Raw genomic sequence first — 27,781 nt, 5'->3', positions numbered from 1 at the left:
AAATATAAATACACTGTAGTCCTGTTGTATCTGCAGGTTGTTTCAGCCTCTGCACAACATGAGTCATGTTAGGAGATGTGTGCTATATCAGTTTCGGCTCAGTGGTTTAACCCAGTTTTGGGTTCACGCAGGTTCAACCCTCATCCGTCTCTCTCAAATACATGTTTGTGGTTGAGGTCAAAGGTCATGACCGCCAGAGTTGAGAGTTCATTGTTAAGTTCTGATTGATTAATGACGTGTCACGCGACAACACCTGTTCCTACAATGAAATCAGCATTTTATTTCATGTTTTAATGGTTCTCTAAATCAGATTCACTGAACGTGAAGCTTTCTGTGCGTTTCACAGTTTGCTTTGCTAAGTGTGTGTGTGTGTGTGTGTGTGTGAGTAAGTGTTAGGAGGTCTATGGCGTCAGAGGAGGTGTCTAAATTATGTCTTTGATGTATGAGCCCTGGGAGTTTGGGACAGACAGCCTAATATTACATTATTAAAGCCGACAGGTTTTGGCTATAATCATTAGAAGAAGGAATTCATGTGCCTTCTTAATGAGTGCTGTAAAAGTATTAGCTGGGATTTGTTCTTCATCTTGTCTTTGAGGTGTCATTACTGTCCGGACAGCCATCTGGGTCTGTTTTATAAAGCTTGCATTAGCACTGTTTACAAAGTGAAGGTTAAAGTATGCCTTTCATTTTTTATCAAATACCAGAGGCATGATTATTGCATCTACAAAAAAGCTTTAAAAAATTCCTGTCATTTTATCTGTGGCGTTTTATGCTCCGTCTACGAACATCAGTGCTCTATTTGTATCAAAATTACATTTTATTTAATCCCAGAGAGGTTTTTTTGTGTGTCAGCTAAAAACCAACAGAGATGCCAACAGCATGACCTCCAAAAAGGAGGACACCTATCTCACAGTCCTGAAAAATAGCCGCAGCGTTGCTGAAAAGAGATAAATACAGGGGAGCTGGAAACAGAGTGGCAGGAGGCTGGATGTAGTGGCTGAATGTAATAGAGTTTGAAAGCATTGCCGTTTTGTTCTGTTTGTCTCTCTTTTGTCTTCTAAGTTGTTTTACCTTGAAGCTGAAAGCAAACAAGACAAGCGTGATAGCATCCTAAAAATGCAAAAAATGCAGGCAATTGTCGGGAAAAAAATAAGACAAAATAAACCACACAAGGCTGTTCATTCCACACCTGAATACAAAGAGAACATGATTTTTCTATTAGACAAGCTGCGACAGGCTCAGATTGAGAGGTTTATCCTGAGCATGGTGTAACACTGTGGTATCATTAAAGGGATAGTTCACCCTAAAATCATAAAACATTTTTTTTCCTCCTACCTGCAGTGCTATTTATCAGTTTAGATTGTTTTGGTGTGAGTTGCAGAGTGTTGGAGATATTGGCTGTAGAGATGTATGCCTTCTCTCTTAAAAAACTCAACAGCAATGTCTCTTTCCAGAAATCAGGACCTGGTTACTCAAGATAATCCACAGACCTTGTTGTGGGCAGTTTCATGTAGGAACTACTTTCTTTCTACCAAACAATGCCCGCCAACTGTATCATTACACAGGAGGAAGCATGCATCTACTGCTAACTCAGCTAGCTCCACTGAGCTAGCTAATGTTATGTTCAATCTTGTGCTGTCATGAGCCTGAGCCAGAGTCCATGAGTAGATGCACGCTTCCTTCTGCACAGTGATACAGTTGGCGGGTGTAGTTTGGTAGAAGGAAAGTAGTTCCTACATAAAATTGCTCACAACAAGGTCTGTGGATTATCTTGAGTAACCACGAACGAGACATTCCGAGACTTTCCACGTCCAGATATGATGTGAAAGGTACCCTGGGTGCGTTGGTTATTGACATTCTGGGATGCCAAGTTAAGTACTGCCTATTACATGCATTGTCTTCTTTCAGGAAATCTAATGTTTACATACAGTCTCTTTCAAAATAACGCACTACGTGGGTACAACACCACAAATTGACATTTTTTTTCCTTCAAAAAATTGGTTTAGGCAACAAAAGCAAATGGTTGGGCTTAGGAAAAAAAGAACAGGGTCTGGCTTTAGAATCTTTCAGAAGGCAAACACCGCTCTCCTAGGTGAAAGTCATTTGTTTGTTGGACCCATCCACCACAAACTATAATGGTAACTGGCTATGTAACGTGCCGACGTTAAAGGACATCAAGCATCAGATTTTGATGACTTATGAGTGAGACCGGGTTGTCTAGTTCCATTATATTGTAGTGAATGCAGACGTCTCTACGGCCAATATCTCCAACACTCAGCAACCCACACCAAAACAATCTAAACTGTTAAACAGCACAACAGGAGAAAAAATATGTATTTTGGATTTAGGGGTGAACTTTTCCCTAAAAAGCAAAAGGGTTAATCTCCGTGGGAGCATGAATATGCTCTGTAAATTGCCATCTGTTATTTATTGTACGATGCAAGGCAGATTTTTACTGTATGACGAATGACAATAGAGGAAAGGTAATAAAGTGTCAGTAATGTAAATGATTCAAACCCGGGGACTGAGGAAGTGCTCAGTAAATTTTTATAAAACTTTGGCTTAAGGTTTTAAAATATTTGCCAGTAAATGGAGTTTTGGTGAAATGGGAAATCTGACCATGTGGTGGGAAAAAACAAAAGGTTAAGGGGCCATTACAAATCATTACAATTACAAATCATTATCTGAAATTCATAAATATCAATGCCAAGTTTCATGAGAATCTGACCAGCTGTTGTTAATTTTTTTGGTGTGCAACCAGGGCTGGGTTGGATTATTTTGAAATGAAGTCAGTTACTGAATACAAATTTAATGGCAATAACTGTAACTGGATTTTAAAAAGTAAAAAGAAAAGATATAATCTAATGTGAATACTTTTGGATCACTTCGAAATCAAACACTGAAAAAAATGCACCTTATACTAAAAAAATAATAAAATAAAATACATTTTGCATAGAGCATTGGATATACAAATTTTAAATTATCTAGATAATCAAAGTAAAACAAATTTCCACATATAAACTGGGTTGATTATAGTTACTTATTGTTTGCAACATGAATACATAATTCCAATTACATGTAGCATGTTATTACACAAGCCTGTGTGCAACAAAATGTTAGATGAATGGACCAATAAAAACAATGACATACTGTTGTAATTAATGTACATTTAATAAGAGTTTTGGTCAAGGGGAAAATATGATCTCACAGTTGAGCTACACACAAGATTAAGAAGGTCACTGACATAATTACAAGTAATGAATATCAGAGCCAGGTTTCATGTGAATCTGACAGCAGTTGTTATTATATTTCACTGTGAACTACTAAAAACAATGGAAAACTGTTGCAATTAAAGCACATTTCAGGCACTATCACACATACTAATGCTTCAATTACTGATGTCTACACACACATACCAACAAAACGTATGTGTCACAACAAAAAAGGTGTCTGGAGTGTGGATAATGCCCTGACTTTGCACACATCCACAAATAATACAGGAAAACTACCAAGAAAAACTGTCAGAAAATCCCGCTAGAACAAAGCAGATATGAATAAACATGGCGAGAACATAAAAAGGAACTATCAAGACGATAAACAAGCCAAGAAGAAAACAGATACAAAGCTGACGGTCTTCACTGGACACTTTTTTTTTTAATATCAAGCTGTTATAACTCTACTTTTTTTTGCAGGGATGAGCAGGAAACATTTTTCACAATAGGCTCCACATCTGACACTGCTGCTTCCCATTTTAATCAGGCTGTGAACAGCACCCCGTGGTGAGTAACCCTGTCTCCACATCCTGTCTGATGATTGTCTGATTGTTTAAGGCTGAGTCTATGATAGTAATCAAACGGCCGTTGAGTGAGTCTTTGTGTAAAAATTACAGCTGCACTAACTCAAGTTTTAATTATCATTGTATTCATCTTTATTACACTGACACAGGTAATTTATTGCTATTGAAACAGAATTATTAACAATTTGAAGTTATTATGATGCCGACTAATTCTCTGACCAGCTGAAATTACGTAACTGTAATCCTATTCAGTGTATGCATGTAAAGTGAGAATCAATGGCAGCGGTGTGGAACGCATATTAAAAACTGTTTGATTATTGATTTGTGATGTTTGAATGAACAGCCGGCTGAGGAATAATAATGAGATTAGTTTCTAAGTTGAAACACAATATCACTCAGACATATTAGGCCATGTTTAATCTCCATCAAACATAATATCAAAACAAATAGAAAAGCCTTACGAGGAGGATTAGCTTCTTGTGAGACTATCTTCGATGAAATCAAATTAGACAAAAGTAATTTCATGAGCACGCATTATCTCGCTCACGCAAAGATTTCACTTCTCGGCTTCAGAAACGTGACCTCTGGGCCTGCAGGCAGCGTAGTAGAAGCTGGATATGTTGTGAGTTAAATCTTTGTCGGGTGAAATTAGTGAAAGACAAATGGAAATCACACCACTGAGCTGAGAAGAAGAGTTTAATCTATGACACTCAGGTCAAAAAACCAACTGGGTGTAGTGTTGTCTTTTATAATATCTCCCAGAATGCCACATTATCACTTAACCCCACTACAGATAATCCTAAAGAATCTTTACAAGTGTCAGAAGAAGTCATGCATCAAAGCTGGCTCCATTTAACCCTGCAACACAGCGACCATCAGAAACACAACACACCACAGCGTCTGTTGTACTACAATAAATCCAGTTGTGTCAGCTGGGGTTTCATTTTTTAAACGCTTAAAGTATCATTCACGCACAACAGGTCACAAGAGTCTGAAAGGAATACTAAGCATGTTCATTATTCAGGAGTAGCTATGAATCCGAGAGAGCCGTGGCAATCACATTAGCCGATAAACACAGAGGACAAGGAAGACGCCTACGAGTTCCCGTGGGAGAGCTTCCAATTAACACTCAAGCTCTCTCCCTGACATGACGGCAGGCTCGAGGATGTGAGGAGATGGAAGGACAGGCAGGGAGAGGGAGAGAGTACACAAACATACACAGAGAGGAGAAAGCGTTCATTTCTAAAGGTGAAACGTGAACTATGTGAGAATTGTGGTATTTATGTACAAAGTAAAGGCACAGAAGACACTGTGAATTTAATCTTTACGCTTTGAAATAAACAAGAACTAATTATATGGTTTGATTACCCTTTTAAATTTATTTTATAGGTTTTTTTCCCAGTCTTTAGCCTTGCTAGCAGCATGGCTCTGGGGACGGCAATGTCTGCCCACCTTTGGTGCAGACTGAAATATTTCAACAACTATTGGATGGATTGCAATGAAAATTTTGTACACACATTAGATAGTAAATCCCAGTTACTGTTTTTACGTTTGCAGGCTTTTTTCTTGTCGTTTTTTAATTCGATTTTTCCTCTGGTGCCATCATCAGGTTGACATTTGTGGTTTTAAGTGATTACCAGGAGATATTATACACGCATGAATGTGTCACAACCCCTCAGGATGAACTATTGATGATTCGTCAAAGGAATACTGCTGATTTTCAACTGGCTTTGTACCTTAATAATGAAGGTAGTATGTGCAAAAACTGTGGTAAACCTCACTCCATTGTACTGCTGCTCTAACTACAGGTTGCACTTCTGCATTTTCGTATGCCACCACAGACACAAAGAGTAGGGTTGGGCAGATCGATACCAAAATATCAACACTATAGATACTACATTTTTGTTTTGAAGATCAATCCTAGGGTCGATAGGCTTGATACCAAGAAGGACGACTTTCTTTCTTCCACATCATACCTGTCATGAACACATCTAGTGCATGTACTGTTTGCTTCTCCACTACCTTTGTGCTATCTGCACTCATACAATGTATGTGTCAAACATGCACAACACACCGCGGCGTGCACCCTAAGCTGAGCCATAATAGCAGTGATGGCTTCATAAAAGAGGAAAAAAAAACCCACAAGAACAAGAGCTTGGAGCTGCAACTGAAAAGAAGTGAGGAGGAGGGAAATGCCTCAGCATCCAGACCCCTGACACAGAAACAGAGTTCACTGCAGTGTATTTATACACTCAGAGAGGCTCAGACAAGGAATATCCAGGTATTTAATAGTGAAATTATTTTTTTAGCCAAATCAGATCTTTGGCATTGGTTAATGTCACATTTCCAAACTAGCAGAAAGATTATTCACCTCATAAATCATGATACACTGCTTTACCCTATGTAAAAAGCATATAAGCCATTTCAAATTTAAAAAAAGTAGTGTATCACATCGCACCGTATTGTATCATATTGTATCGTAATCGATATCACTGATTCTGGCCCTGTATTACTTGATGTCAGATTGAGACCAAATTTTGTGGTATTCCCCAACAAAGAGTATAGACGCAGATTGAGAGAAATGTCTAAAGGCCTAAAATGTCTTCAGAAACATATTTTAGTGCACTGTTTGGCTGTAATATGAGCATTTGTTAACAGCAAGTGGGCGCCATATGTTTCCTGTATTGTAAAGACAGAGGCTGAAAAAACAGATAAAAACAAATATGAACCAAGATTCTGTTACTGTGTTGCCTATTTCTTGCTTTAATTGTTTTCAGATACATATTTTGGCTTACTGTTTAACTGTAATTAAAATTGTTTTTACCAGCAAGCCGCCATATTGTTTCCTGGTCTAAAACAGACAAGCTTGCATTATGTCACCCACCAGGGGTGTTTATTGGTGTGATGTGGCGCAGTGCATTCTGGTATTTTGCTTTCTACTTCTTTAACTTTACACACTGGGGCCATGACAAATAAACAACATGAAAATGCAAAATAGGCTCCTTGCCTGCAAATATTCCACATCAAAACTATACCGGCAGCGAGGCAAATTTGTGCAGTTGCATCACGTGGGCCATTGTTGTCACATTGTCTGTTCCACACTGTGTTACTGGCTGATGCCTTTACTTGCGGTGTGAAAGCTCGGAAAATCACTTTGCAAAAAGAACTGCATCATTTTTTCGCAGTGTAGGCTAATATTTGTGCTCTGTGTGTTTGTACTCACGACAACAGTTAAAATGTATAAAAATGCCCCAGGTAGCGCCATCACTAGGTCAACATTTTAATTTGACCAACCCTTTTGTTTCTAACCAGATACCTGCAAAAATAGGCATGTGTTTACGGCTTGCTAGCACTCTAAACTAAACTGGTGAGTATCAGCCTACCTACTAAACATTTGCATATTAGCATTGTCGTGAGCATGTTAGCATTAGCTCAAAGCAACGCTGCTAGCATGGCTGTAGACTCTTAGTTTTGTTATTCTGCAGACAGGCAGTCTTGGTAACAAACACAGGCAGTCACACTGTGACATTATTTCTCAGACAAATATTAGAAACAAAGTCTATGACGCAGTAATTTTCACCATCATGTGGGTAAGAGAGATAGCTGACCTTAAGGAGGACATAAGGAGGCTCTCTGATGAACTAATTATCCAGCTTTATGGAGACAGACATGGGGCAGTCCAGACGGATTGCCTCGCTCAGCTCTACCATCCAGAACACAGTTGTGTGGGATCCCGCCACTTGCCCTCGGCCTTCCTCCTGCTTGACCTCGAGCCATCAGCTGCCTTGATCGGAGTTAGTGGTCCGCGGTCACAAGGGGCATTCAGATGGGGCTGCCTCTGGGTCTACACTTTACCACAGGTCAGCTGCTTTGTATCATGAAGGCTAAATCTGTGTGTTTCTATTTATTTTGCAACCAGTGAAGTAAGTCTGTTGACAGTTGCTTTGGTGGAATACGTGTGAAGAGTTAACGGCTTAAACGGCACGCTGAGTCGTCTTCTGATGTCATATGAGCAGTATTCAGGTTTCTTTCTGTCCCTGCGTCTTTTTCTGACCATTCATTATTAACTCAAATGTTATTTTTGGTAATTTGTTTCATTTATGACAACACTTAATGTCGGCTAACTAAATGCCTCTTGTCCAATCAAATTGCTTGGTCAGAACTAGTGTTGTCACGATACCAAAATCTTTGTTTCGGTACCAATACCAATATGAATTTCGATACTTTTCGATACTCTTCGGTACTTTTCGTAAGGAAAAGTCCTTTTGGATACAAACCTTTAGAACAATAAATAGTAGGGGTGTATCGGTACCAAAAAAATCATGGTTCGGTAAGTACCTCGGTATGAACGTCACGGTTTGGTAACTCAAATGTTCCACCAAGTTTGTGTTGTCTCCCTTTGCGATTCAGACTTTCTCTTGCCTTTTTTCATGTGCGCCAGCTGTGAATGTTGATACAGGTGTTGTCATACACACCACTTGTGCAATCTGTGCTCCAATAGGAACAAGAAAGGCATTTGTGTGCATAATTGAGTAAAATAAATTAACTAAATTAATGAATTGAATCAATTTCAAAGTACCAGTATTTTCCAAATGCAGTATAGCACCATTTGGAATACTCTAGTACCGCAGTACTATTTTAGTACCGGTATACCGTGCAACACTAGTCAGAACAAAGTGTTGTATAATGGCTGATATATTTCACAGGAAAAGACAATTAAATTGTAGTTTTATCTAATCAACAGCAGCCCCTCTTGCGTTTTCAGGTCACACAGACCGACTAATGTTTGGCAGGTTTATTCTGACGCAGCAGTTTCCCCCACTGCCCTATTGAAAAACTTAAAACTGACATTTCTCTTGTGTTGTCTTCTCAGATCTTTCCGCTATTAGAGACAAACACTGATCCCTAACTGATCCCTCAGTTCTCTCTGCAGACTTCTTGCCCCCCTCCCCAGCCGCCTGACATCACCCCAGACTATGTTTTATTTAAACGGTTTCTGCTTGTGGCAATTATCAGAGCTGGGAGATCCTCTGTAGAGAAGGAGGTGTTTCTTCCCTCCTCTGGAGCAGAAAACCGAAATTAATCCTGCCCCCTCAGGAACTCACCCAGTGAATTTTGAAGACTACAAATTAAGCTTACAGTGCACCAAGGAGAGTATCAACCTTTCAGTTGCAATACATGTGGGTCGTATTAAAATCGAGCTAAGCTGTGGTCTGTTTTGCACAATCAATGTGTCAGCTGTCTCTGAGCTTAGCAATTGTTTTGAACAAGTCTCCTCCTTTTCAGCTGCGGCTAAAAAAGAGGTGTAACCTACAAGAAAACTTATATAGTGTTATCAGCTTCATTATTAGTGGTGAACAATGGGACAGTACATGTGAGGAACAATGTGTTTCAGCTTTCTTAGCTACCTTTTGTTATCATACACCGATGAATTTGTTGTGGTAATCATAAAAGATCATCCAGCACAACAACTCAGTGAGAGTTCAGAACTGCACTTCACCTCCACTTTGCACACACCCCGCTGATTGCAGCTCGCCTGTGGTTGGAGGGACTACTCGTACTCCCACTGTTCAACACACTGCCCACAAAGGGTGATGTTATGGGTGCAGACAGCAGCCTTTTCAGCGTGTCAAACAAAGAAAGGGCACTGCTACGGCAGGACTGCCTCCGAAGCAGTGAGGGCAGCTGTGCAGACAGACAAGAAAATACACAGAGTGAGGACAGGAAAATGTGTTGTGTTCAAACAGCAATTTAGGTTTTGTAGTTCAGTGAGACATTCTCATTTTGCACTGTGTGAATATTACCATGACATCTCTGTTCCCATATCTGTCGTTCTATTTTGTTTCTGCACAGCAGTAATGGCTTTCTGTGTATGTGCAGACTATCAAGTTCTTCTTCTATCCATTACAACCAAATCACTTCCTGTCTGCTGCAACCTGAGATGAGAAAATGTGTCACTATCTGTGTGCCAGAGGATTTGTTTTTTTTCTTTATAACGGTGTTAGGAACAGCAAATGTGAAAGCTTCATTTACTGGAAATCACTTAAAGAAGTGATAAAGTGTCTAATTTCAATCAGTGTTGCAAAGACACTAATGAAAAATGTGGATTATGTTTAACAGAATTCACAAACATCGTTCCTGACAGTGTAAAAAATGTTGGTTTTGTGGATTTACATTGTTTAGAAACCAGGCTGAGGCTCCGCTCCACCGTAAACCATCACAAAAACATGAACAAATGTTGTACAGCGCCATCCCGCCCCCACTCCACCGCCTGAAGATGCAGGACGACTTGATAAACCGAGGTGTTAATGTATTCCAGCTCGGAGAACGCAGAGGCACACTGTGTGCACTGATGTGACATTAATGACAGAGACAGGACTGTCAAGTTGCACATGCCCCAAACACACACACACACACACACACACACACACACACATGCACAGTCACATTTCGGAGGCCCTCGGGTGATATTTTCCAACAACCAAGCAGCTTGCTGTGCAATATCGAACATTGCAGGCTGGCTTTCCGGGGGACTCCTCTAAGGGTGCATTTTGTCTGATAGTGATGCTGACAGGACAGAGCAAGCACGACTGACACGTTGTCAGTTTCCTTCAGTCAGCTGGAACCTCATGTTTAAAATCAGGCTCATCAACGACTTGTCAGGGTTCACATTTGTCTGTTGGGATGAAAATGAACTGGTGGAGTTGAGGATAATATGGAAGTCCATTTGTGCCAGGAGAAGGAAGGAAAAAATAAATTATGACAAGGTAGTTATTATAAAAGTTAAAATGCTCAAAAGCTATGATATAACATGATACAGGCTCAAGGGTCTGTCAATCAAATCATACCGAAATAAATGAGCTGTAAAGAAATGACATACATTTAGATTTCTCAATCACAGCAGCATGGTTTGCAAATTGGTCAGCTCTGATCAGACTTCGGTCAGGTTACTTTAAAATGTAGTCAGTTACTAAATACAAATTTCATGGCAATTATTGTGATAAGTGACGTAACCCACTGGGTAAAAAAAAAAGTAATTTAATCTGAATACTTGTGGATTACTTCAAAATCAAACATTAACAATATATGAAACCTTACACTAAAAAAAATGGTCACAGATGCAAAAATTTGAGTTCCACAAAAACAAAGGCTGCCGCTGCTTGAACCATTTTGAGCTTTGGTCAACATCATAATTTTAAAATTGCCATATTTTAAAGGCATAATCAAAAATGTAATCAAGTAATCCTTGAAAATGTAACTATGATCTAATTACACATTTTTTTCCAAATGTAATCTGGATTGATTATAGTTACCTATTTTTTGTAATTTTACTGTATTACATAATCCTGATTACATGTAATCCGTCTCTACCCAACCCTGGCTCTGATGAAACGCATGTGATTTGCATTAGGCTACAACAGTGGTTCCCAACCTGGGTTTTGGGACCCCCAACAGGGGCCATTAGATGAATCAGAGGGGCTGTCAGATGATTAACAGTATACGAACAAAAAAAATATTTTTTTCTGACTTTCCTCTAGTGTGCGCTTTAAAAAAAAATAAAAAAAATACTGGTCTGTAAAAATGAAACAAGTGACGAGGAGTTGCAAGTATATTTTATTTTATATTTTTCATATTTTTGCGTCGTTTTAAAATTTAATATGAGGTTAAAGCTCACTTAGGCTTTGTTCCATCTTCATCTGGTTTGAGAGCCAGGCACATTCAGGGCCATGCACAGACATTTGGGAGGGGCAGGTGCTCAAGCAAAAAGATGGGCAACGCTCTTATAAAAATAAAGTTACATGCAGTAGCACAGTTTTACTTACGTACATATGAATTACTTCATTACCCAAACACTCACTGTGGTTTATTCTTACCACAGTGACAAACAATGCCAAGACTTGGGGCAAATAATATTTGGCTGGCCGTCACCAGTGATGGCAGGTAAGAGACACATAGATTTACTCAATTTGCGTGTGGTAACCATGGTGACTGTGACAAAAGAAGCAGAAGAAGGACGGGGAAGGACTCTTGCAGTCATGCAGAAATAGAACTCAGATGCACTTGTTGGGCATTGCAACACACTTTGATACCATGGGCCCAATTTAAAAAAAAAAACTAAAGTATAAAATTAGAAAAAGAAAAAAAAAACTGTCTTGCAAAAAGGGCACTTACCTTGTCAGAGTCCAAAAGGGCAAGTGCTTGACCACCAGGCAGAACGGATTCCAAAGGACTTATTCTACTGCTGTCATGACAGCCTCCCTAGAAAGCACAAAATGGAGAATTATGTATTAATAACCCAACAGTCATATCACAACTTCTGTCTTGAACAAGCTGTCTTGGACAATCTTATGGGCATGGCAAAGGAATTTTCAGTAAACAAAACATTAGCTTGGTGTTTTGAATTGGGGTTGTCGTGCCATGATACCCAATTTTAGACTGTCAACACTAGGCTGTACTGACAAATGTTCAAGTATTGACACTGAAGAAGGCATTGTTTGAAGCTGAATTAAAAGAGCAATCTCAGTGACTTGGGTTGGATTTTTAGAGAACGTACAATTTTATTTTCAAGTAGAAAAGTTTTAAGTCTGGCAGCTAGCTGGCTGACATTCATCCCACTTTATGGCACAGACTATTTACTAGAGTTTACCGACCCACTGGTGCTTTAGATGCAGAGAACTATGCAATTTACTTTACTGAACTTGTACATATCTGTGCACCTAATATGTTTACACCAAATAATGCGTATTATTCTGCTGCTTAAGTCAAGTCACATTTATTTGTACAGCACAGTTCATACAAAAAAAATCATGCACTTGTAGATGTCCTAAAATGCTCTCCATTTCACCCCCCTGCAGATGTGCATGATTCATGTGGGTTGCATTTTTAAGTCGGAAATCTGGAATTCAAGATTCTCAGCAACAGTCACATCCCTGATATATTTCACCCCCACTCTCTTACACTGATTTAGTAAGGCTTTTTTATTTTTATTTTCATCATGACTTTGTTTCTGGTCTTTATGGGCTTCCATAGGTCGAGGCTGGAGTAGAGTAGAGGCACAAACACATTAGTATGTGGACCACACTCTGCGCTGTGACCACAGACACACACATACACACACACAAACACATTCAAGCAAACTCTGTTTGTTTCATCTCCCATTTCAGAGACACGCTGTCATCAGCAGCACTTCTATTCATTGTGGCTGTCAAAGCAGCGTTCCTCTGGGGCGTCCTGCTGCTGTGACGCCTGTATGCATATATCACAACTCGTGCATCACTCCAGCGGGGTGCGATGACTACTGGCTCAACCTGAAATATCAACGCTGCTTGGAATATCGAGCACTTGTTAACATACAATGTGTGTCATGGGAGGTTTTTATTGGTGCATTACTCGGTGGATGCTTTTACTTTTGTCTGTAGTGCAGTTGGTTTTCATCCTCCTCTGAGCTGATGTGGGATTTATCAGCAGCACCTCTGTTTTATCACCAGAGTGATATTTGAAATAATTATTCTTGTACTAAATTAAAATCATGATTCACACAAAAAAATCCTTCATTTTGAGGAAGCACTGGCCAATATATGAGGCCAAAACACGTGTAATGATGTGAAATTAAACATGCTCAAGGGGAAAATCCCTGAATAAGACAATGGGGTGACACATGGATGCCTCCCCTCCATGTCACTTAATTGATACACAATGGAGAGTGCCGGCGTCACCGGTGGGGCGTAAAGTAAGCTGACAGACAGGCCATGTCAGATGTCAGCTTGCTGAGCACTGTTCAACATGTCTCCTCCTGTGACTGACAACCGCCCCCAATTAACCTCTAACTCAAAATACAGACAGAAAACATACACAAGTACACCTGCTCTCACTCTCTCTCACACACACACTCACACTCGCTGGGTGTGTGACAGCTGTGGAGCTTCGTCTTTATTCATTCAGCACTAATTGACCTTGTTTCACAGGGCTCTCAGTTCATCCTCAGCGAGGGGGAGCATTGTTTGCCTGCTGCCTGAGCACAGTCATCTGAGTGCTACAAGCGATAAATAAATTAATTAATAACACCCTCTAAATAATTGTCAAGGTTTCTCTATTCATTCTCGGTCCATTCAAATGTTCAAGGTAAAACACGAAGCCCAGCAGAATACTGATTTATATCCACTGCTAATGAAATGCAGCGCCATGTGCAGAAGGAGCTTGCTACCTAAGTATGTCACTCTGGGTCCCTCTAGTGTGGTAACGGACAGATGGGAGAAGGATTTTAGTCCCAGCCTCCATTTAGTGTCATTCAATACAACACAGCACATACAGGCCTGATGGAGGGCTTGTGATGTATCTTAATGAAGTCAGACACGGTGGAGAAGCATCAGTTTGTTGCATGTATATTACTAACATGCAAAAATATCCATTAGTTTGTCTAATATGTACAATATGATTTGATTGCCCTATGCAAAGCTCCAGATTTAAATTAAACTGCATTTAATATTTAGATGCAGTCTCAAGAAAGCCATGCATTTGTAAAAAAAAAAAAAAAAAAATTTTTGGTTACTTTATTTTGAAGTAAAGTGAATTTCCAGCACAATGCTTTGATTTAGAAGTGCCGTTTCCTGCTGTAGAGTGAGTGACTAATGGACAACTGTTTGACAGAGACAGCAAAGCAGCTCAACAACATGGCCAAATACAAGTATGAAGCTGAATATATTAAACTGTGTGAACCTTGAACTAATGACTAAGGAGAAATCTGGACCCTGTGGCTGAACCAGTTGGGAACCACTGCCATAGATCCATATTAGGTAATATAATAAGCAAATAAAATAAATCATTTGTTACAGTTCATATAAATAAATAAGTTTAAAAAGTTTAACAGTCATTTACAATATCTGTCTACGATTTTATGTACATATAAATCTATAAGTGGACCAAAACAATTCACGTAAAATGACTCCTGTTGGCATTTAGAGGCCTGATAGGACTTAGCTTTTTACTTCCGGCATTTGCTTTGACAGTTCAAATAACATTAACGTAGTGTTCATTTGTGAAGATTATCTTGCTGAACAAAATGTGTAAGTATCATAAACTTCACTGATAAATGGACCTGCACTTGTAGGGTCCATGTCATTGGTTCGACAGCCCATTGGTTCGACATCCCATTAGTCCGAATGTCCGCAGTGCTAAACGGCTCGCGGCGGGCATATGGTGCGCCACGACCGGCTTGAGGCGGAGCAGACTCACGGCTTATGTGTTTGTGACTTTCTTTTTCATTTTAACCCACACCATTTTCCTAACTCTAACCAAGTGGTTTTTGTGCCTAAACCTAACCAGACCTTAACCACAGGGCATCATGATGATTTCGGAACGGACTTCAGAACAATGAGTTTAATATGGTCGGAACAATGGGATGTCGAACCAATGGGCTGTCGAACTAATGGGCAGTTCCCCGCTTGTATAGCGTTTTTCTAGTCTTCCAACCACTAAAGCGCTTTTTACACTACGAGTCACATTCACCCTTTCACATACTTGTGGATAAGGCTACCATACAAGGTGCCACCTGCTACTCAGTTTTTAACACACTCACACACCAATGTGAGGTTCAATATCTTGCTCAAGGATACTTCGATATGCGGACTGGTGGAGCCGGGGATCGAACCCCTAATCTTCTGATTTGGAGAAGATCCCCTCTACCTTCTGAGCCACATATTTTCTGCAATAATCAAAATCCAATGATTAAATGCTGCTGACTTTTTAAAGAGAGAACCAGGTTGACACAAACTTCTTGGTTGGGCTAAAAAAATCATCCCTACAGCACACTGTTAGCCACTCTTATGGGGAAGTTATACTTCTGCGTTAAATCGACAAATCAGAATTGTAACTACGCATCGCGGTGACGCAGACCTCCTGTCTGTTTTTGTATACTGACACCATTTCCCTCAGTGGAAACAAAGCTTTTATTGACTTTTATTTCACAGATAAACAATAAATTGTGAAGACAATAAAGCCTCCACTAAAATAGCATTTTAAGTCTTGTGTGTGATTTATCCTGGCTTCATATGGGTAGAGGAAGGCAGGCTTATTCATACAATGTAAAGTGCCATAGGCTTGTGCTAATAACGTTAGCATGTTATATTTGTTTGGAAAACGTGTTTAGTGTAAGACAATTGTTTTGTCAGTGAACCTTATGAGTTGTAATGGAGCTGAACTGTGTGCCGTTACCATTGTTAAATGTTGCTGTTGTCCCTGGTGTTACATGAGAAGAGGCAAAGATCGCTGGCCGCTAGGCTAACGTTAATCTATACAATGTAAAATGCCATAGTCTTGTTCTAATGACGTTAGCATGTTATATTTGTTTGGAAATGTGTTAAGTAATGTTATATGACAGTTGTTTTGTCAATGAATCTTGTGAGTTGTAATAGAGCCAAATTATGTACCCTTACCTTTGTTAAATGTTGCTGTTGTCTTCAGTGTTGTATTAGAAGAGGGAAAGATCGCTGGCTGCTAGGCTAATTTACATAATGTAAAATGCCATAGACATGTGCTTATGACGTTAGCATGTTATGTTTGTTTAGAAAATGTGTTTAGTATAAGACAGTTGTTTTGTCAGTGAACCTTGTGAGTTGTAATGGAGCAAAACTGTGTGCCTTTACCTTTGTTAAGTGTTGCTGTTGTCTCTGGTTTTATATGAGAAGAGGAAAAGATCGCTCGTTGCTAGGCTAATGCATACAATGTAAAATGCCATAGGCTTGTGCTAATAACGTTAGCATGTTGTATTTGTGGGGAAAATGTGTAAAAAAAAAAAGGAAAAAGTGTTTGTGAATGCTGAGAGTTATAGTGAAGCCGATTTGTGTACTCGTGTTTGAAATTGTCTCTATTAAGCCATGTTTAATGTGTGTTTAATGCAGTGTTGCCAACTCCTCAGTAAGAAAAGTAGCTATTGGCTGCCCTAAAAGTCGCTAGAAGTCGCTAAATGACGTCATCGCCTAATTTGCATAATTGTCCATATGCATGTAATTGTAATGGACGCTGTAGGAGAGAGGAAAAATGTCGTGGGAGAGACAAAAACAGTGTAAAAAAAAAACACCCTGACTATATTTAGAACTACAAATGAACCTTCTTTCAGTGATCTATATTAGACAAAGACAATTTTACATTTACATCCCGCCCTCAGCCAGCGGCGGTTCCGCGCATGCGCGATTCACTTGCAGTCTGCACATGGAGCAGTTAATGCCTCCTGCTCTGACTGCAGCTGGGAGGGAGGACTGGGCTGTATGTCAGTGCTTTGGGGCGAGAGAGCAGCCCACGGCAGCACCCGCTGCTCATTGAGAAGAACAAGAATGATACGTGGTCTCACAACAGAGTCTCCAGAAGTCTTCAATAACATCAGAAAAAGTCGCTAGATTTGTCGCTAGTCACTTTTTTGAAAAACAGTCGCTAGAGGGGTCTGAAAAGTCGCTAAATATAGCGACAAAGTCGCTAAGTTGGCAACACTGGTTTAATGTGTGTTTTGAATCAACTTACCAGCTCAGTGGCCAAGTGGTAGAGTGTCCGCCCTGAGACTGGGAGGTCGTGGGTTCGGTCATACCAAAGACTGTAAAAATGGGACCCATTGCCTCCCTGCTTGGCACTCAGCATCAGGGGTTGGAATTGGGGGGTTAGATCACCACATGATTCCCGAGTGCGGCACCGCTGCTGCTCACCGCTCCCTCAGGGGATGGGTCAAATGCGGAGAACAAATTTCACACACTCAGGTGTGTGACAATCAGTGGAACTTTACCTTTACTTTACTTTACTTTACTTTAACTTTACAGCACTTCACAGAAACCCTGCTGCTGACTAGTGTTTTGGAGGTGTAACTGCACAATTATAAATGCTCACAATGGCGTAGGCTACATGTGTAGGCCGTAGGGTCTACGCACAACCATAAATCCCATTACAAACATGTAACCAGATAAAAAGTCATGGATTGAGTGACATAGTGGCCAGCAGTTAGCGACCCAGCTTTAAAGAGACTCATTTAAAGGCTGGTGCTAATAAAAGAGGACATTCACATACGTTTTCTCTATTTCTGTTGTGCACAATTCAGTGCATTTAAGAGGAAAACACAGTGTTGCACAACCAACATATTTTCTGTATGAGTCACAAAATGTAAAGAAAAGTGTTGCAGCATCAATCTCATACTCTCCATATGAAAATATATTACCTAGGCTCCTTTTTAGTTTGATGAAAGTAGAACTGGAAGCACAGCAGTACATCACTACTATCAGCAAGCTGGAAGTGCTTCTGTTACTATAAGGTGGGTGCAGCCATCAGGATGGTCTTCATCTGTGGAAAAAATATTGTAGAAAAGAACAGAAACAGGCGTTGAGGCCAACTACATCCCAGAAAATGTGACATAAATGACAAAATATTTTAGATAAATAACTAAATTAAATTAAATAGCGTTTTCAAATTTTAACACAAAAATAAAAGGGACTGTAGCTCAACACAAAAAGCCTACTACTTGTCAGACTCATTAAATATATGCTACATCATGGCTGTCTGGCTACAGGTCAGGGGTCAGCAACACTTTCAAAAGAGCCATTTTGTTGCCACCATGCCGTACTGAAAACAAATTCTACATTCAGCCGTGTGGTCCTTAATAAATGATTGACTGATCTGTTGTGCAGCAAAACAATAGCCTACACACTGAAGCACATGTGTACCATACCAACAGACGATACAATCAACTCCAAGAGTGTGACTGACACACAGCTGTAACATGTTTACTGCTGAAAACACTGAAATCAGCAGATTCCAGGTTCAAAGTCAAATTGTAAATCTGTGTCTAAAAATACACCCCTACCTGCCACCTTATTATCTTATTACAACTAATGCAGCCCTGCATTAATGCATTAATGTTCATTGTTATAAACAGGGTGGACAAAATAATAGAAACAGCTGTCGGTTCCACGGCACCACAAACTGCAGCCTGTCAGAACGACCACAGTGAATAAAACAGTTTTAAAACCGGTACTGTTTGCTTGCAGTGTGTGCAAAGTCAAATGAGTTGCTGCAGGCAATACATAAATAGATAAAATGAATAAACCCTCTCGATAATTGTCAAGGATTTCTTCCCTTCATTCTCAGTTAACTGAATTGTTCAAGGTAGAATATGAAGCAGAACGATGTGCATGCTTAACATTAATGAAGAGAAGGATTTATTGTACAGCTGTTGTATTAGACTGAATTCATTTTTAACCAGAGGTAGAGAGTAGATACCTGTAAGTTCATTAACTTCATTATATTGTGCTTAAACACAATTTTGAGGCACTTGTACTTTACTTGAGTACTTCTATTTTATGCTTTGCACTTATTCTACACTACATTTAATAGGGAAATGTTGTCCCTTTAACTCCATGACTACATTTACTACATTGACATTGATTTTAAAGCTGCAGTTCCTAATTATATCGCAGATTCAGATTATTAATACAACATATAGTTAAAATATCAATTATGATATATTATTATGGATTAAACTACCCAGCAGTATATAATGTATAGTTGCTGAAATAAGCCATTTCTGAAAACTTTTACTTTTGGTACATTAAGTATATTTTATGCCACTGCTTTCCAGTAAAATTTTAGATGAAGGACTTTTACTTGTCAAACTTTGGTATTTCTATTTTTACTTAAGTCAAAAATATCACTGACTGCAGCACTGTTGTATTAGAGGGCATTCGTTTTAGCCAGTAGTGGAAAGTAACTACATGCATTTACTCTAGTACTGTACTTAAATACTGTTTTGAGTTACTTGTAGGTTACTTTCCTTGAGTACAGACACGTGCAGAGAGGGAAGCTGAGGGTGCTCAAACACATGCCCCTTTGCCCCTTGATGTCCAAAACCAATACATTATATTAGATAATAATATATATAACAATAATATTGTATTACATTAGTGATGCGTTTTTCCATCCATGGGGTCAGTGTGGACATTGTGGAGGACTACAGGTACCTGGGAATGCATATACACAATAAACTGGACTGGTGCAAGCACACAACCTCTCTACAAGAAGGACCAGAGCCGCCTCTATTTCCTGAGGAGGCTGAGGTCCGTCAACATCTGCCGCACAATGCTGAGGATGTTTTGTGAGTTTGTTTTCTGCTGTGTGCTGGGGCAGCAGGCTGACGGTAGCAGATGCCAACAGACTCAATAAGCCAATTCGTAGCAGGGGTGGAGCTGGATTCTCTCGTGGCAGTGTCAGAGAGAAGGATGCTGCCTGAGATACATGTCATCTTCGACAATGTCTCCCATCCACATTCAGTGACAGACTCATTCCCCCAAGATGCACCACAGAAGGCCACAGGAAATCATTCCTGCCTGTGGCCATCAACCTGTACAGCTGCTCTGAGTCAGTAGACTGGCATCTGGAATTTATTCACCCTCTGCATTTATAATTCATTATCATCTACTGGGTGCAATTACACTATTAAACTGTGCAATATTCTGTGCAAGTATAAGACTGCAATATATTTCAGTATACAACTTGTTTACTTTTATTTTATTCTATTGATGTATATACTGAAGTTAGATTTTACACTTACAGCCTCAGCTCAGTGATGATATATATTCTATTTTTAATATTTTAATATCTTAACCCTTTGAAACCCGGAGCAACATCACTTTTCAAGTATTTAAGGTTTTGAACCGTGAGCAAATTGGTGCAATTCATTTTTTTTATTTTAACATGGTAAAAAGAAAGAAAAAAAAGGCAATGAGCACAAATTGACCCCCCCCCCCCCCCTCCCTCACCACACACACACACACACACACACACACACACACACACAAAACATCATTATCATTATTATTATTACTACTACTATTACCTTTGAAAATTATTTTACAGGATTATTATAATTTCTAAGCACTCTTTCCAGGTCATTTCCTGGTTTGTTTCTTTTTTAAACTAATTTTCTTGTTTTTAATTTTCCTTTTTTGGGGGGGTCATTTCTTCTTTCTTTGCTCATTGCCTTCTATTTATGTTTTTAAAAGAAATCAAGCCAATTTGCTCAGGTTTTAAAGGACTAGTGTCTAACACTGTGGCACAATGCACATTTTATTTGTATTTACTTTTTCATTTCCATTTTATTTATCTTGTTTAATCACAATTTCCCCTCAGGATCAATAAAGTATTTCTGATCCTGACTATTTTTAAATATGATTTTAATTGCAGGATTTCTGTTTTTCTACTGTGGTATTGCTACTTTAACGTAAGTAACTGAGTGAAAACCGGTGAAAACATTAGAGAAAACTATGCTGTCAAATGCAAATTTACAGCGGTAAAACTACTTCCGGTCTCGACCACTCTCTGTCTGGTTGGGGCAAAATTTGAGCAGGACAGTCCGGACACATGGACACACCACAGCAGATGAAAGACACCCTGCAGCGGTGCATAGACACACACAAAGATGAGCTGCACAGTTTGAGTCGGGACATTTGGAGCCGACCTGAACTCGCCGGAAACGAGACGCACGCGCACGACAGGCTGGTGCGCTTCTTCTCCCAGGACAAGACATGGACGGTGGAGACTCACTACAAGATACCGACAGCATTCCGGGCTAGCTGGGGTCCGGTCGGTGGTGGTGGTGGTGGTGGTGAACAGGTTGTGAATGTGGGGTTCCTGTGCGAGTACGACGCACTTCCGGGTATCGGGCACGCGTGCGGGCACAATCTGATAGCAGAGGTGGGAGCTGCTGCAGCTGTGGGGCTGAAGGCTGCTTTAGAGAGGCAGACTGGGCTCCCTGGACCTGTGAAGGTAACCAGCAACGAATAAACAGCCATAGATCAAGTGACAGCTCTCTGTTATGATCACTTGTAATATCCATAAATCTGTCAGTCAACTCCTCTGATGAGTCACTCTTTAAACGATACGACTCAACCAATAAAAGAAATAAAATCACATTTCATAGATAACAGCAGGAGATGTTTTTACACTACATACATGTATTTTTATGACATAGATGACCAGATAAGATAAGTTGTGTTGATGCATCCTGGGTACAAGAGGTTATCTAATACGAGTTTAATTTTTTGAGGTTATTTGCTATTTTTTTTTCATATTTGATTTAATTTTCATCTGCAAAACAACTTTACATATACGTACAGACTAACAAACATACTCCACCCACATACAAATAAAATCAAAAAACAAAAAAAGGCAGACTTGACCGAAATAAACACAACATTTAGCCTGTTACATAGACAGTAAGGAAAAATGGCCAAGAATAACAAAACATGGTGACTCTCAGTAGGGACATCAGCTAATAGATTTAAATATATTTTTTATTATCTCCAGTGATATATCTATAAATTCGACGAGTCTGCAAAAATCAGCGTTTGCACTTCCAATAATTATGCTGAAAAGTTACCAATTATTGCATTACATGAGTATATTTTGCATCATAATACTTTTTATTTATAGTAAATATGGGCAGATAATGAGACAATGGGCAGCTGGGCACAGGTTTGCAAAAGGTGCCACCTCCTCTCCTACAAAAGAAGCAAGATACACAGACTTAGTGGTGATTTATTTGTTGTTGTTGAGGTTTTTCTGTAGTCGTTACTCATCTTTTTGTGGTTTTGTGTCTCTTTGTGGTTATTTGTGTATATTTTCAGTCCTTTGCATCTCTTTGTAGTGTTTTTGTGTCTCTTGGTTCTCTACTTGGTAATTTCAGAGGCATTTATTAGATGAAGTTCCAGGAGGGCCCCAACACTTTGGGCCCCTGGGCCTTTGCCTGGCATGCCTGTTTAGTCATCAGTTCATAGCAGCAGTGGCGTTAGGTAGTTATAATGAGCCCTAATGCACACTAGTTACTAGTTATAAGGCACACACACACCACTGGCAAATGTTTATACAAAATCCAAAGGAAACTAATTGAGGGAACTTTGCTACTTTCTCTTCCTGTTTGTTTTTCTCTTGTCATTTCTTACTGCTGCGTTTATGCTTGAAAGGCGTGACTGCTCACTGGACTTGTAGATGTGCTCAGCTTTTCAGTCATGACAGATTTTACGCCTAAACTAGATACTGTATCATATCGTCTTGTCCCATGATCAAATAGAGACTTGGCATTAGACAACATGAACATAAATGTTACCAACAATCATTTTTGCATACCTGCATATGACAAAAATATCAAAGAAAATAAGAAATTATGCTTTAATTTTTCTTAATATGCAGTTTATTCATAGTTTTTGGAGTTTATGTAGAATAAGTATTTACTTTTGCTATAGAATGCAACTCACTATTTAACTCAAAAAAAAAGAACAAAAAAAAATAATGACGAGATGGGTTTGCATTTTTGAGGGCATATAACCTATAGCAAATGTAACAATTTTTTATTTTTTCATTATGTTTTTGTGTGTGTGTGTGTGTGTTTTTTTTTTTTATGAAAACAGGTATATTTCAGGGTGCCAATCTGAATCATTAGCAACATATCATATTTGATATGTCTAAAAGACATTATATTATGAAAGTGTATTCTATACAGACAGTCTGTTTTATTATATTTATTTATTTTTGACTAATTCAAGGTTGACTTATGCTGTGTTCACATTACGAGTGACAACGCAACAAGCTATATTATTGCCAAGTCGCTGTTGAAGTGTTGCTCAAGCACTCGTTAATGTTGTTACGTCGTCACGGGCGTATGTGTGTCTGCTACCCGCCACAAAAAACCATGACTTAACGTTATCTAAAGTTTGTATTTGGTCATAAAAATATCTGCTTATGATCACTATCTGAGCCCCATTTTAACGTGATGTAACAACTCTGGTGAAAACTCAGACTCAAATGCAGAGAACACACAGGAGGCAGAGTAGGGTTTAAAAAAAAAAACACAATCTGTACTTCAGTCCAAAAACAAAACAGACAGGGAGTAGGCAAAAAAATCCTTAAATCCAAAACAGGCAAAGTAAAAAAATAAAAAATCCAGGGAATCAAACACAGATTGCTAAAAAGCTATAACACAAAGGAACAAAGACAATCTGGCAGAGACATGAGGAGCTGGCAGGTATTTATATACACACAGAGATGGATAAGAAGGTAATCAGGGGCAGGTGAGTAAGTGGCAGCAGGTGTGGATGATGAAAGGTGGGAAAACACAGGAAACTGCAATGACACAAGAGGTTAGTACTTCAAAATAAAACAGGAAATATCTTAACAAAATCCAGAATGTTACTCATCACATTTCGCCTCCACATTGCATCACAGTGGACATAAAGCTGGTCCTGTAAGGGAGAGAAAAATCTGTATCCCCTGTCTCCGTTTCAAGGCGGCCATCTTTGCATAAGAAGCAGATTCCATCCATTAAGAGAGACTTTAAATGTTAGATTTGTGTACTCTGAAAACGCTTCTAAGTAGTGGACCTTGAGTTAAAACCACTGTTTCAAAGGTCAAGAGTGAACGTCCTCCTCTTAGTTTAAAACACTTATTTTACCAGAGCTAATATGATGCTGTCAAATGACTGAATTCAACATTTTGTTATACCAGATAACAGTTCTGGGAACTCCTGCGGAGGAGGATATAGGAGGAAAGATTGACCTGATCAATGCGGGAGCCTTCGCTGATGTCGACCTCGTCTTCATGGCTCACCCGACTCAGCAAGATGCTTCATTCCTGCCCTGTGTCGCACTCGATGAGTAAGTTCCCATCACAGCCCCTCTGGATCTGCAACTTCCTCTCTAATGAATAACCCTTAACCCGCTATATTGATGTTAAATAGGGTGATGGTGAAGTACCATGGGAAGGAATCTCACGCCTCTGCGTACCCTTGGGAGGGAGTGAACGCCCTGGATGCTGCTGTGTTGGCCTACAACAACCTCTCTGCACTCAGGCAGCAACTCAAACCAGACTGGAGGCTTCATGGTGAGGAAGAGGAAGAATCTGTGTTCAGCTGAGCTTCATAGTTAATTTTAAACAAGCTCACCTTAAAGTCCATTTAATGTTTAAGCCGATATGCATGAGAACTGTCCTCCATTGTGTCCATTTCCCCTCCTACAGGCATCATCAAACATGGAGGGGTGAAGCCCAACATCATCCCTGCCTACACGGAGCTAGACTTTTATCTGCGCACGCCCCTGGTTAAGGATCTTAATGACTTAAAGGCCAAAGCTGAGGCTTGCTTCAGGGCAGCTGCTGTTGCCACCGGCTGCCGAGTAAGCTTAACCTAAAAACGTTGTCTCCCATTCGCTCCCCTCTGGCACAGATTTAAGAGCAAACAGTGTGTGTGAATATAATTGCTGAGGAATGCAACGGCGGAGTTGACTGTTATATAACGTCGCCCTTTTTAACATATTCCTGTAATTATGCTCTGAGTGTTGTTCTGCTGTTACGTAATTCACCTTTATCTCCAGGCTGCTTCTCTCCTACATCTGCACCTGCTTCAGGCAGTTCACATTACAGATGCATAGGTCTCCATATTCTGTTGATATATGATAGTAATGTCTATTTTTGTATGCTACAGTTTATGAATGAGGGCGTGCTTGTGTTTCCCTCAGGTGGAGATGATCTATCCATATCATGCCTACTATAACATTCTGCCTAATGCCACGCTGGCAACCCTGTATGAAAACAATGGGAAAGCTTTGGGGATTCAGTTCCCAGAGCAGCCGGCCAACTTCGCTGGTATGTGAAAAAAAACACATTATCATCTTTTTCTTTCTCTGGTTTGTGCAATAGAGATGTAAAAAAGTGTAACAGCAGTGCCGCAGTCTAGTGATTGTCTTTGTTGTTGTTTACCCTATCAACAAAGAATCATTATCACAGTGTATTCATAATTATCTGGCAGGTTCCACAGACTTTGGCAACGTATCATTCATAGTTCCCGGTATCCATCCTTTCTTCTACATCGGCACCGATGCGCTCAACCACACTGAGGAATACACCGAAGCAGCAGGTACAGCTGCACATGTCTGTCGGGAGCAGATGTTGTTTCCTGTGATGAAAGCGAACTGCACTGCAATCAGACGCTTTCAGTCATCAGCGTCTTTCCAGGTCACTGGCAGTTTGTATTTGCCGAGATGCTTTATTTTCCCGTCTTTTGCTTTTTTCCTTGTGCCAGGAGCTGAAAAGGCCCAGTTGTTCACCCTGAGGACAGCCAAAGCCCTGGCTATGACAGCTGTGGATGTAGTGTGCAGCCCTGATCTGCTGAAGCAAGTGAGAGACGACTTCAGCCTGGCCAATCTGAAATAGGAGAAATTACAAGAAGGCAGCGATACAGCTTTGACAGCTCCACAAAGTTACTTTAATAGTAATTATGGGGAAATTTCATAGCTGACAAGTTAGTAAAGGGTTTTTGGGCTTTGATTAAAGAGCTCACGTTGGGGAACAGCACTTCCAACAGTTTGTACCTTTTGATGGATAGAGACGTAAAGCTATACGCAGTGTGGTTTATAATATTTACGACAACAGGGCTTATGAGTATCTCAAATACCACCTTTGTTAGGTTGGACGAGCTCATTCCCACCAGACTAGAACTGGTTTTAGCAGCTGTTGCTTGTGGTTTAAAATCAGCGTGGGAAGTAAATAGCAAGAAGTAAATAGAAGTAGAATAACACCACAGTTTTAAATAGAAGGAAAAAGTATGACTTATGTGAAACTAAGAAGTGTGTGGCTAACTTCTTGGTATTCATTTTGTGTATTTTTTAATGGGTTTTAGAATAAACTGTATCATAAAGAGGAAGGCACAACAGAAAGGTGAAGCCAAAATGTCTCTATCGCCCTCTGGTGGCTGGCTGCAGTATAGGTCAGACCCCGTCCCCTCCATGTTAGCGGATGGGCCAAAATACAAACTCAAAGTTCTTGTCAAATAAGTTTTGACATGGTTTCTGTCGTTAGGTAATTCTTCTTGTTTTTTGGATAAGTTTTGTTTTGCTTAGTTATTTGATGCAATAGAGCGCTCCAGGAATGAGTAATAAAACCTGGAAATTAGGTAGCGTTTTGGCACTCCAGGTTCCCTCAACTCGAAGTCAGTGGGTTTTTTGAATGGGTATTTGGTAAGATGCCTGAAATAAGGTCTATGGTTAACACAAGCTTATTAAGAGACTTTCACGTTCTGTTCTACGACATAAAATACATCAGTAAATACCCCACTTGTGAATTTTGAAGTTTTGTGTGTCTTACAAAAAGGTGGTTGCTAATGCTAAATGAGACTACAGAACTTTAGCCATACAGCCTCGTTGTGATAAGGATGCTAAGACATGCGACTGTGGTGTAGTTCGTTCATAGCCTAACGTTAGCTTTTTACCTCTGGCAATTGCAATTAAGCTTCGAAAATCATAAAAGTGTTGCTCATTTGTAAAGATTATTTTGCTAAACAAAACATGCTACAGAGTTTATTTTGTGCAACAATCCAGAATTGGCTTTTTGACCAGGGAACCAGGGCGACGCTCACTTCCACGTCGGGCTACAGAAAAACGTCATCCCTTGAGCACTCTATAAAAAGGGGGTTTGACGGCATGATTGACAGCTGTGTGCGCCAATCAGTGGCACTGTTAGTGATTGGTCGGATGGCGGGAACTCAATACTGCGGAGATGGCTAAAGCACAGACTCCGGCTCCGAATGATGTCACCAGTGCAAGATGGCAGCTGTCGTATCCAGGATATTTTGGCTTCATTTTTGTACAGTGAGAGGACATGGAGACGTGTTGTCCATCTTAATGTACAGTCATAGTTTTTAGCCATGGTTTCAAGGATGGTTAAGTCTGTTGGTTTGTTGATCCACCACTTTGGTCTGGACTGAAATATTTCAACAACTAATGGATAGATTAACATGACATTTTGTTTAAACATTCATGGTTCTCGAATTATGAAATTTGTCTCTGGTGATCACCTGACTCTTTGTCTAGTGCTGCCATCAGTTTGATGGTTTTGTTTTTATCTCCGAAAAACTATTGGATGATTTCTGGTCAAAATTTGATTTTGTGTAATAGTACTACAGTCTCACAGAAT

At 39.8% G+C, this 27,781-nt stretch overlaps 1 protein-coding gene and 1 long non-coding RNA gene across 2 annotated transcripts in view; one reads left to right on the top strand and one right to left on the bottom strand.

Moving 5' to 3' along the window:
* Positions 1-21,400, bottom strand: part of LOC125901024 (uncharacterized) — a 24,877-nt gene extending 3,477 nt beyond the window's left edge. The window contains exons 1-3 of the long non-coding RNA XR_007450925.1: positions 21,282-21,400; positions 17,991-18,112; positions 11,969-12,055 (exon numbers count right to left, since the gene is read on the bottom strand). This is a non-coding gene — a long non-coding RNA (uncharacterized LOC125901024). The remainder of the gene's footprint in view (positions 1-11,968; positions 12,056-17,990; positions 18,113-21,281) is intronic.
* LOC125901023 (peptidase M20 domain-containing protein 2-like) lies at positions 21,139-27,781 on the top strand. The gene is made up of 7 exons (XM_049596369.1): positions 21,139-21,589; positions 24,323-24,471; positions 24,555-24,697; positions 24,833-24,987; positions 25,330-25,456; positions 25,620-25,727; positions 25,893-27,781. The coding sequence occupies exons 1-7, from the start codon at positions 21,185-21,187 to the stop codon at positions 26,021-26,023; spliced, it is 1,218 nt and encodes a 405-aa protein (XP_049452326.1). The 5' UTR covers positions 21,139-21,184; the 3' UTR covers positions 26,024-27,781.

Source organism: Epinephelus fuscoguttatus, linkage group LG14 (genome assembly GCF_011397635.1).
Source record: "Epinephelus fuscoguttatus linkage group LG14, E.fuscoguttatus.final_Chr_v1".
Classification (NCBI taxonomy): Eukaryota; Metazoa; Chordata; class Actinopteri; order Perciformes; family Serranidae; genus Epinephelus; species Epinephelus fuscoguttatus.
The sequence above is the reverse complement of the archived record's forward strand: the minus strand, read 5'-3'. Positions and strand labels throughout refer to the sequence as shown.